The following is a 10,241-nucleotide window of genomic DNA, read 5'->3' on the forward strand; positions in this document are numbered from 1 at the left end:
TAAGAGTTAACTAAGCCAAAGTGTGATGGAGGAGGAGAAGGAGTATGGAGGAATGCATTCTAAGCTGAGAAGGCATCATTTGCCAAGACACAAAGCTAAGAGAGAACCTGGCTTATATAGAGTGATGGGGGTAGTGGTAGTGGTTTTAGAGTTGGGGGAAGACAGAGAGTGTGCTGGGATATAAGGAACAGAGTTGGTGACAAATGAGGCTGGACTTTGTAAGACACAATTTGTTAAAGAATTTAGCCTTAATTCTGAAATTTCAGGAATAGTCAAGATTTGTATTCCAGTTCTTATCATACCATTTACTAGCTTTGTGACCTTAAACTTTCTGAGCTTCAGTTTCTTTATCTGTAAAAGAGGGAAACAAGTTCTTAGTTGGAATATAGGGCTGTTGTGAAGATAAAACATGTGCACATACAATATCTGGCACATAGTAGGTTATCAAGAAATAGTAATTGTCATGTTATTAATTTCTATAATATCTTGAATGATAATTTTTCTCTGGTCTGATAGGTTTAAAAGACTTTTCTATTGAAGTATAACACATACACAGAAAAATGCCCAAATCATAAATATACAGCTCTATGAAGTATCACAAAGTAAGCACTACTCAGGTTAAGAAATAGAACATTGCCACCAATTCCAAAACCTCCTTACATCCCTTCCTTTCCCTACTTCCTGTCTCCCACCTAGAAGTAACCACTATCCTTAATTTTAATATCATAAATTAGTTTTGTCTGTTTTGAACTTTATATAAATAGTATCATATGGTAGTTTACTTTTGTCTTGTTTCTTTCATGCAATACAATATTTGTAAGATTTATCTATGTCTTTTTATGTAGTTATAGTTCCTTCTTTAAATATCTGTGTATAGTATTCTGTTGTATGAGTATACTGCAGTTTAGTTATTCATTCTACCGTTGTTGGACATTTGAGTTGTTACAGGTTTTTCGTTCTTGCGACTAACGCTCTATCAAAATTCTTGTATATGCCTCATGTGCGTATATATGCAGTTCTGTTGGGTATCTACTTAGATGGCAAACTGCCAGGTCATAGTGCGTGAATATGTTCTAATACAGTAGTTATTGCCAAAGAATTTTCCAAAGGATTGTACCAGTTTACACAATCACAAACAGTGTAAGAGAGTTGTAGTTTCTTCACATTCTTGTCACTCTTTTTTATTTTACCACCACATTCTTTTGGGTAAGTTTAGTGACATCTCATTTCTTTAGGATTCCCAGGTGTCTGATGAAGCTGAGCACCTTTTCATATGTTTAACCACCATTTAGTTCTCTTCTTTTGTAAAGTCTGTTCAAGCCTTTTGTTCATTTTTCTATTATTTTTATTAAAAAAAATAATTTATAGGAGTTAAAAAAAAAAAGCTATTCTGGATATGAGCACCCTGCCCATTATGTGTTATTTTCTCATAGTCCATGGTTTGCCTTTTCGTTATTAACAGTGTCTTTTCTTTTTTAAAATTTTTATTGTAGTAAAAATATGCACAAGAAAACATTTGCTAATTCAACAATTTCTACATGTATAATTCAGTGACATTGATTACATTTTTCATGTTGTGTGACTGTTATCACTATCCTTTTCCTAATCATTCCACCACCATTAACATAAACCTGTTGCCCTCCACCCCCACGCGTCTGTCAGTTTGTCCTACTTTTGGGGCTTGTGTGTTGCTGTAATGCTGGAAGTTGTGCTACTAGTATTCAAATACCAGCAGAGTCAACCATGGCAGACAGGTTTCAGCTGAGTTTCCAAACTAAGATAGACTAGGAGGAAGGACCCGACAGTCTACTTCTGAAAAGAATTAGCCAGTGAAAACCTTTATCAATAGCAGTGGAACATGGTCTGATATAGTGCCGGAAGATGAGCCCCTCAAAATACGACTGGGGAAGAGCTGCCTCTTCAAAGTAAAGTTGACCTTAATGATGTAGATGGAGTCAAGCTTTTGGGACCTTCATTTGCTGATCTAGCATGACTCAAAGTGAGAAGAAACAGCTGCAAACATCCATTAATAACCAGAACCTGGAATGTATGATGTATGAATCTACGAAAATTAGAAATCGTCAAAAATGAAAGGAAATGCATAAAGATCAATATCCTAGGCATTAGTGAGCTGAAATGGACTGGTATTAGTCATTTTGAATTGGAAAATCATATGGCCTACTATGCAGAGAACGACAGCTTGAAGAGGAATGGAGCCGCATTCATTGTCAAAAAGATTATTTCAAGATCTTTCTTGAAGTACAGCGCTGTCAGTGATAGGATAATATCCATACGCTTATAAGGAAAACCGGTTAATATGACTGTTATTCAAATTTGTGCACCAACCACCAAGGTCAAAGATGATGAAATTGAAGATTTTTACCAACTTCTGCAGTCTGAAATTGATCGAACATGCAATCAGGATGCACTGAAATTACTGGAGATTGGAATGTGAAAGTTGGAAACAAAGAAAAAGGATCAGTAGTTGGAAAATATGGCCTTGGTGATAGAATGATGCTGGAAATTGCATGATTGAATTTTGCAAGAGCAACGACTTCTTCATTGCAAATCCCTTTTTTCACCAACGTAAACAGCGACTGTACACATGGACTTCGACAGATGGAATACACAGGAATCAAATAGACTACATCTGTGGAAAGAGACGATGGAAAAGCTCAATATCATCAGTCAAAACAAGGCCGGGGGCTGACTGTGGATCAGACCATCAATTACTCGTATGCATGTTCAAGTTGAAACTGAAGAAAATTAGAACAGGTCCACAAGAGCTAAAGTGTGACCTTGAGTATATCCCACCTGAATTTAAAGACCGTCTCAAGAATAGATTAGATGTGTTGAACACTAATGACTGAGGACCAGGCAAGTTGTGGAATGACGTCAAGGACATCATACATGAAGAAAGCAAGAGGTCATTAAAAAGACAGGAAAGAAAGAAAAGACCTACATGGATGTCAGAAGAGACTCTGAAACTTGCTTTTGAACTTTGAGTATCTAAAGCAAAGGGAAAAAATGATGCAGTTAAAGAGCTGAACAGAAGATTTCAAAGGGCAGCTTAAGAAGACAAAGTATTATGATGACATGTGCAAAGACCTGGGGATAGAAAACCAAAAGGGAAGAACACGCTTGGGATTTCTCAAGCTGAAAGAACGGAAGAAAAAATTCAAGCCTTGAGTTGCAATAGTGAAGGATTCTATGGGGAAAATATTAAACGACGCTGAAAGCATCAAAACAAGATGGAAGGAATACACACAGTCACCGTACCAAAAAGAATTGGCTGACGTACAACCATTTCAGGAGGTAATATATGGTCAGGAACCAGTGGTACTGAAGGAGGAAGTCCATGCTGCACTGAAGGCATTGATGAAAAACAAGGCTCTGGGAATTGACAGAATACCAACTGAGATGTTTCAACAAACAGATGCAGTGCTGGAAGTGCTCACTCGTCTATACCAAGAAATTAAAAAAAAATTTTTTTTATTGTGCTTTAAGTGAAAGTTTAAAAATCAAGTCAGTCTCTCATACAAACATTTATATACACCTTGCTATATACTCCTAGTTGCTCTCCCCCTAATGAGATAGCACTCTCCTCCTCTCTACTCTCTGTTTCCATGTCCATTCAGCCAGCTTCTGTCCGCCTCTCCCTTCTCATCTCCCCTCCAGACAGGAGCTGCCCACATAGTCTCATGTGTGTACTTGATCCAAGAAGCTCACTCCTCACCAGTATCATTTTCTATCTTATAGTCCAGTCCAATCCCTGTCTGAAGAGTTGGCGTTGAGAATGGTTCCTGTCTTGGGCTAACAGAAGGTCTGGGAACCATGACCTCTGTGGTCCTTCTAGTCTCAGTCAGATCATTAAGTCTGGTCTTTTTACGAGAATTTGGGGTGTGCATCCCACTGCTCTCCTGCTCCCTCAGGGGTTCTCTGTTGTGTTGCCTGTCAGGGCAGTCATTGGTTGTAGCCGGGAACCATCTAGTTCTTCTGGTCTCAGGCAAACGTAGTCTCTGGTTTATGTGGCCCTTTCTGTCTCTTGGGCTCATAATTACCTTGTGTCTTTGGTGTTCTTCATTCTTATTTGCTCCAGGTGGAATGAGACTGATGGGTGCATCTTAGATGGCTGCTTGCTAGTGTTTAGGACCCCAGTTGCCACTCTCCAAAGTGGGATGCAGAATGTTTTCTTAATAGATTTTTATGCTAATTTACCTAGACGCCTTCTGAAACCATGGTCCCCAAACCCTGCCCCTGCTGCTCTGGACTTCGAAGTGTTCAGTTTATTCAGAAAACGTCTTTGCTTTTGGTTTAGTCCAGGTGTGCTGACCTCCCTGTATTGTCTTTTGTCTTTCCCTTCACCTAAAAGAGTTCTTGTCTACTATCTAATTAGTGAATATTCCTCTCCCTCCCTCCCCACTCTCGTAACCATCAAAGAATATTTTCTTCTCTGTTTAAATTATTTCTTGAGTTCTTATAATAGTGGTCTCATACAATACTTGTCCCTTTGCAGCTGACTAATTTCACTCAGTATAATGCCTTCCAGATTCCTCCATGTTATGGAATATTTTACGGATTCATCATTGTTCTTTATCAGTGCGTAGTATTCCATTGGCTATACCATAATTTATTCATCCTTTCATCCGTTGATGGGCACCTTGGTTTCTTCCATCTTTTTGTTATTGGAAACAGTGCCTCAATGAACATGGATGTGCATGTATCTGTTTGTGTAAAAGCTCTTATTTCTCTAGGATATATTCCAAGGAGAGGGATTGCTGGATCGTATGGTAGTTCTGTTCCTAGCTTTTTAAGGAAGCACCAAATCGATTTCCAAAGTGGTTGTACCATTTTACATCCCCACCAGCAATGTATAAGTGTTCCAGCCTCTCCACAACCCCTCCAACATTTATTATTTTGTGTTTTTTTTTGATTAACGTTGGAGTGAGATGGAATCTCACTGTAGTTTTGACTTTTTGCAAGAAGTTTGGAAGACAGCTACATGGCCAACTGACTGGAAGAGATCCATATTTATGCCTATTCCCAAGAAAGGTGATCCAACCAAATGTGAGAATTACCGAATGATATCATTATTACCACACATAAGCAAAATTTTGCTGAAGATCATTCAAAAGCAGCTGTAGCAGTATTTTGGCAGAGAACTGCCAGAAATTCAAGCTGGATTTAGAAGAGGATGTGGAACCAAGGATGTCATTGCTGATGTCAGATGGATCCTTGCTGAAAGTAGAGAATACCAGAAAGATGTTTACCTGTGTTTTATTGACTATGCTAAGGCATTTGACTGTGTGGATCATAATAAATTATGGATAACATTGCGGAGAATGGTAATTCCAGAATACTTAATCATGCTCATGAGGAATCTGTACATGGACCAAGAGGCAGTCGTTTGAACAGAACAAAGGGATACTGCATGGTTTAACGTCAGGAAAGGTGTGTGTCAGGATTGTCTCCTTTCACCATACCTGTTCAATCTGTATGCTGAGCAAATAATCCAAGAAGCTGGACTACATGAAGATAAGTGCAGCATCAGGATTGGAGGAAGACTCATTAACAACCTGCATTATGCAGATGACACAACTTCACTTGCTGAAAAAATCCCCACAACTAGACCAATAAGCAACATCATGATAAACGGAGAAAAGATTGAAGTTGTCAAGGATTTCATTTTACTTGGATCCACAATCAACACCCATGGAAGCAGCTGTCAAGAAATCAAAAGATGCATTGCACTGGGCAAATTGGTTGCAAAAGACCTTTTTAAAGTGTTGAAAAGCAAAGATGTCACGTTTAGGACTAAGGTGCTCCTGACCCAAGCCATGCTGTTTTCAGTTGCCTCATATGCATGTGAAAGCTGGACAGTGAATAAGGAAGATGGAAGAAGAATTGATGCCTTTGAATTGTGGTGTTGTTGAAGAATATTGAATATATCATGGACTGCCAAAAGAACAAACAAATCTTAGAAGTACGACCAGAATCCTCCTTAGAAGCAAAGATGGTGAAACTGTCTCACATACTTTGGGTGTGTTGTCAGGAGGGATCAGTTCCTGGAGAAGGACATTATGCTTGGTAAAGTAGGGGGTCAGCAAAAGAGAGGAAGACCCTCAATGAGATGGATTGACACAACAGCTGCAACAGTGGGCTCAAGCATAGCAACAATTGTGATGATGGTGCAGGACCAGGCAGTGTTTCATTCTGCCGTGCATAGGGTCACTATGAGTTGGAACTGACTAGACAGCACCTAACAACAACAAGTGCCCTCTAAGCAAAGACTCCTCCTCCCCTCTCCTCCTCATAACCTCTAAAAGTCTTTGGTTTCTATTTGCTTATTTCATATAAGTGAGCTTATACAGTATTTCTGCGACTAATTTACTTTGCGACTAATTTACTTTGGCATGTTTTTGAGGTTTATCTATGTTGTGGGATGTATCAGGACTTCATTCCTCTTTATGGCTGAGTAATACTGCGTTGTATGTATAGACCACGTTTTGTTTACCCATTCATCTGTTGATAGGCGTTTCATTGTTTCCTCATTTTGGCTATTTGAAAAAACTCTATGAACATTGATGTACAGGTTTCTGTTTGTGTTCCTGCTTTCACTTGTAGGATTGGGATTGCTGGGTCATATGGTAGTTCTAGGTTCAACTTTTTGAGGAACTGTGAAACTGTTTTCCGTATAGCTGAACCATTTTGCATTCCCGCTGGCAGTGGATAAGGGTTCCAGTTTCTCCATAGCCTTGCCAACAGCTATTTTTTCTGTTGTTTTGATCATTGCTATTCTAATGGGTGTGAGATGGTGTTATGGATTGAATTGTGTCCCCCCAAAATGTGTGTCAACTTGGCTAGGCCATGATTCCCAGTATTGAGTGGTTTTCCTTCATTTTGTGATCTGATGTAATTTTCCTATGTGTTGTAAATCCTAACCTCTATGATTTAATGAGGCAGGATTAGAGAGAGTTGTGTTAATGAGGTAGGACACAATCTACAGGAGTAGGTTGTATCTTGAGTCAATCTCTAGAGATACAAAAAACAGAAGTGAGCAGAGAGGAGAGGGACCTCGTTACCACCAAGAAAGAAGTACCAGGAGTGGAGCTCATCCTTTGGATCTGGGGTCCCTGTGCTGATAAGCTCTTAGACGAGGGGGAATTTTGATGACAAGGACCTTCCTCCAGAGCCAACAGAGAGAGAAAGCCTTTCCCTAGACCAGTGTCTTGAATTTGGACTTTTAGCCTCCCAAACTGAGAGAATAGACTTCTGTTTGTTAAAGCCATCCATGTGTGGCATTTCTGTTACAGTAGCACTAGATAGGCTAAGAAAGAATTTGGTACAGGGAGTGGGGTGCTGCTCTAACAGATACCTAAAATATGGAAGCAGTTTTGAAACTGTAAATGGATAGGGGATGGAAGAGTTTTAAGGTGCCTAATAATAAAAGCCTAAATTTCTTTGAAGAGACTGTTGGTTGAATTATGGATGTCAAAGGCAACGCTGGCAAGGACTTAGAAGGGAGTGAGGAGAGCTGTAACACCAGAGATGGTGCAGACAGCAAGGAGCAGCAGCAGAGAAATGGCAGCAGCAGAACCAGGAGACTGGCGTGAGATGGCATAGGAGCCATCCCATGAAGCAAGAGAGCCTAGAGCCTTCAGGCAGGAGGCTTCCTAATGGTGTGGAGTGCCTCTGGGCACTTATCTATGGAGCTAGGCTTGCCAACCCACAGAGCAAGAGAGCTGGCCTAAGCTTACTGGTGGAGTAGGGTGCCTCCAGCTACTCACTGGTAGAGCTGAAGAGCTTTGTAACACTTACGTGAGCAGGAAAGAGGCTGCAAGCCAGGGCCAAGAGACCTCCACCCAGAATCTGGAGAGTGTGGCCAACACCGAGAGTCTGGAGGGCAGGACCATTGCCTAAATGGTCTCACAGAACAGAGGATTATTTTCAGGCTTTGAGAGCTAATGTCATGTGTTCTGCCGGGCTTTGGACTTGCTTGGTTCCTGTTACCTCTTTTTTCCTTCAGTTTCTCTCATTTGTAATGGAAATGCCCATCTTGTGCCTGTTCCACCCCTGTACTTTGAAAATAGATAACTTGTATTCTAGATTTCACAGATGAAGAGGAATTTTGCCCCAGGAGATTTTGGAGTTGGAGTTGATCTAATACTTTTGCTATGATATGATGGGGTGAATGTGTTTTATGTGTGGCAGGGACGTGAACTTTTGGGGACCAAAGGGTGGAATGTTACGGATTGAATTGTGTCCCCCCAAAATGTGTGTCAACTTGGCTAAGCCGTGATTCCCAGTATTCTGTGGTTGTCCTCCATTTTGTGATCTGATGTAATTTTCCTATGTGTTATAAATCCTAACCTCCATGATGTTAATGAGGCAGGATGAGAGGTAGTTATGTTAATGAGGGAGGACATAATCTACGGGATTAGATTGTATTGAGTCAATCTCTTTTGAGACATAAAAGAGAGAGAAGTGAGCAGATACAGAGGGACCTTGTTACCACCAAGCAAGAAGTCCCAGGGGCGAAGCGTGTCCTTTGGATTTGGAGTCCCTGTGCTGAGAAGCTCCTCGACCAGGAAAGATTGATGACAAGGACCTTCTCCCAGAACCAACAGAGAGAAAACCTTCGCCAGAGCTGGTGTCCTGAATTTGGATTTCTAACCTCCTAAACTGATAACTGATAGAATAAATTTCTGTTAAAGCCATCCATTTGTGGTATTTCTGTTATAGCAGCACTAGGTAACTAAGATAGGTAGTATCTCGTTGTGGTTTTGAATTGTATTTAATGACTAATGAAGTTGAGCATCTTTTCATGTGCTTCTTGACCATTTGAATTTCCTCTTTGGTGGAAATGTCTGTTTAAGTCCTTTGCCCACTTTTTGATTGGGTGGTTTGACTCTTTGTTGTTAAGTAATGGTGTCTTTTGATGTACAGAAGTTTTTCATTTTAATATAATCTTTCTATTAATCTTTTTCTTTATAGTTGGTGCTTTTTATGATCTTTTAATGGAAGCAATCCCAGAACGCTCTTATCTTATCCAAGACTGAGAGGATTTGGAGCTGAGTGGTCTTTTTCTGGTTTACCGTTCTCTATAAAAAAAAAAAAAAATTTTTTTTTTTTTTTTTATAAGACATAGCCCTTTTGGATCCCAACCCTACACCCGACAGGGGTGTGGGGAGCGGGTTACCAGAATCTCTTTTACTTGGGGCTGTCAGACTCCATTTTTTGTTCTCCCAGCCTCAGGAGTTTGTCAAAGGCTCAGCTTTTGAAGCTCAGCTTTAAAAGCTCTCTCAGCCCCAAATATTGGGTCCCATCCTGGACTTCCATCCTTTCCCAAATGGGGGCTTTGTAGTTCCTCACTGCTTTCATATCTGATGTCTAGTTGGAGATTTTCCTTAAACAAAATATTTCATCCAGCTATTCTACCTCTCAGCTGGAAGGTTGGTCTGAACCACCTAGTCTGCCATCTGCTGGAAGTAGAACACTTGCAGTCTGTTAAAAGGATGGCTAAGTCACGCGACATTACATTGGAGATTGTTCAGTATTTTAAGAAGTAGCAGCTAACTAGTATGTAAGAAGCCCTAATGAAATGAGGGTTTTTACCCTGACAGGATGCCCATATATGCCTAGCTATCCTGGTCGTGTTAGCAGTGGGACCCTGAATCAGACGCGGGAGTTACAGCTTTGGGGATGATTCAGATCATATTGATCATATTAATTAAAAAAATTGAAATGAAGATGAAGTAATGACATTTTTGTTTTTTTAATAAACAGGATCGTGAACTTCCAAGACTGATTAGAGGCCGAGTTCATAGGTGTGTGGGAAACTATGACCAGAAAAAGAACGTTTTCAAATGTGTTTCTGTCAGACCAGCATCTGTTTCTGAACAAAAGACTTTCCAAGCATTTGTTAAAATTGCAGATGCTGAGATGCAGTATTATACTAATGTAATGAGTGAAATTTAAACAATAGTGAAGGAGTTTAAATAGCAAAAGTTAAAGCATTTTCCTCTGTTACTGTTTGAATTATGGTTTTCATGGTTTTATAGCTACCATTTTCTGTATTTTACTTGTGGAATTAAAATATTTAGATCCCTTTAAATGTGTGAAGTTTTTTAAAAGTAATTTTTACTGTTTTTATAACATTTACTAAAATCCAACCATTTCAGTTAAAAACACTCAATATAGTAGGGCTAGATGATTAAGTACGTCTGAGTCATCTGAAAAGC

General features: G+C 39.7%; 1 protein-coding gene across 1 annotated transcript in view; it reads left to right on the forward strand.

Annotated features, from left to right (window-relative positions):
• SPATA22 (spermatogenesis associated 22) overlaps positions 1-9,978 on the forward strand; it is a 29,535-nt gene extending 19,557 nt beyond the window's left edge. Inside the window, exon 8 of the mRNA XM_049860386.1 lies at positions 9,787-9,978. Coding sequence (XP_049716343.1) covers positions 9,787-9,978 — 192 coding nt within the window. The remainder of the gene's footprint in view (positions 1-9,786) is intronic.
• Positions 9,979-10,241: the final 263 nt, after the last annotated feature.

The sequence above is a fragment of the Elephas maximus genome, chromosome 19 (assembly GCF_024166365.1).
Source record: "Elephas maximus indicus isolate mEleMax1 chromosome 19, mEleMax1 primary haplotype, whole genome shotgun sequence".
Lineage (NCBI taxonomy): Eukaryota > Metazoa > Chordata > Mammalia > Proboscidea > Elephantidae > Elephas > Elephas maximus.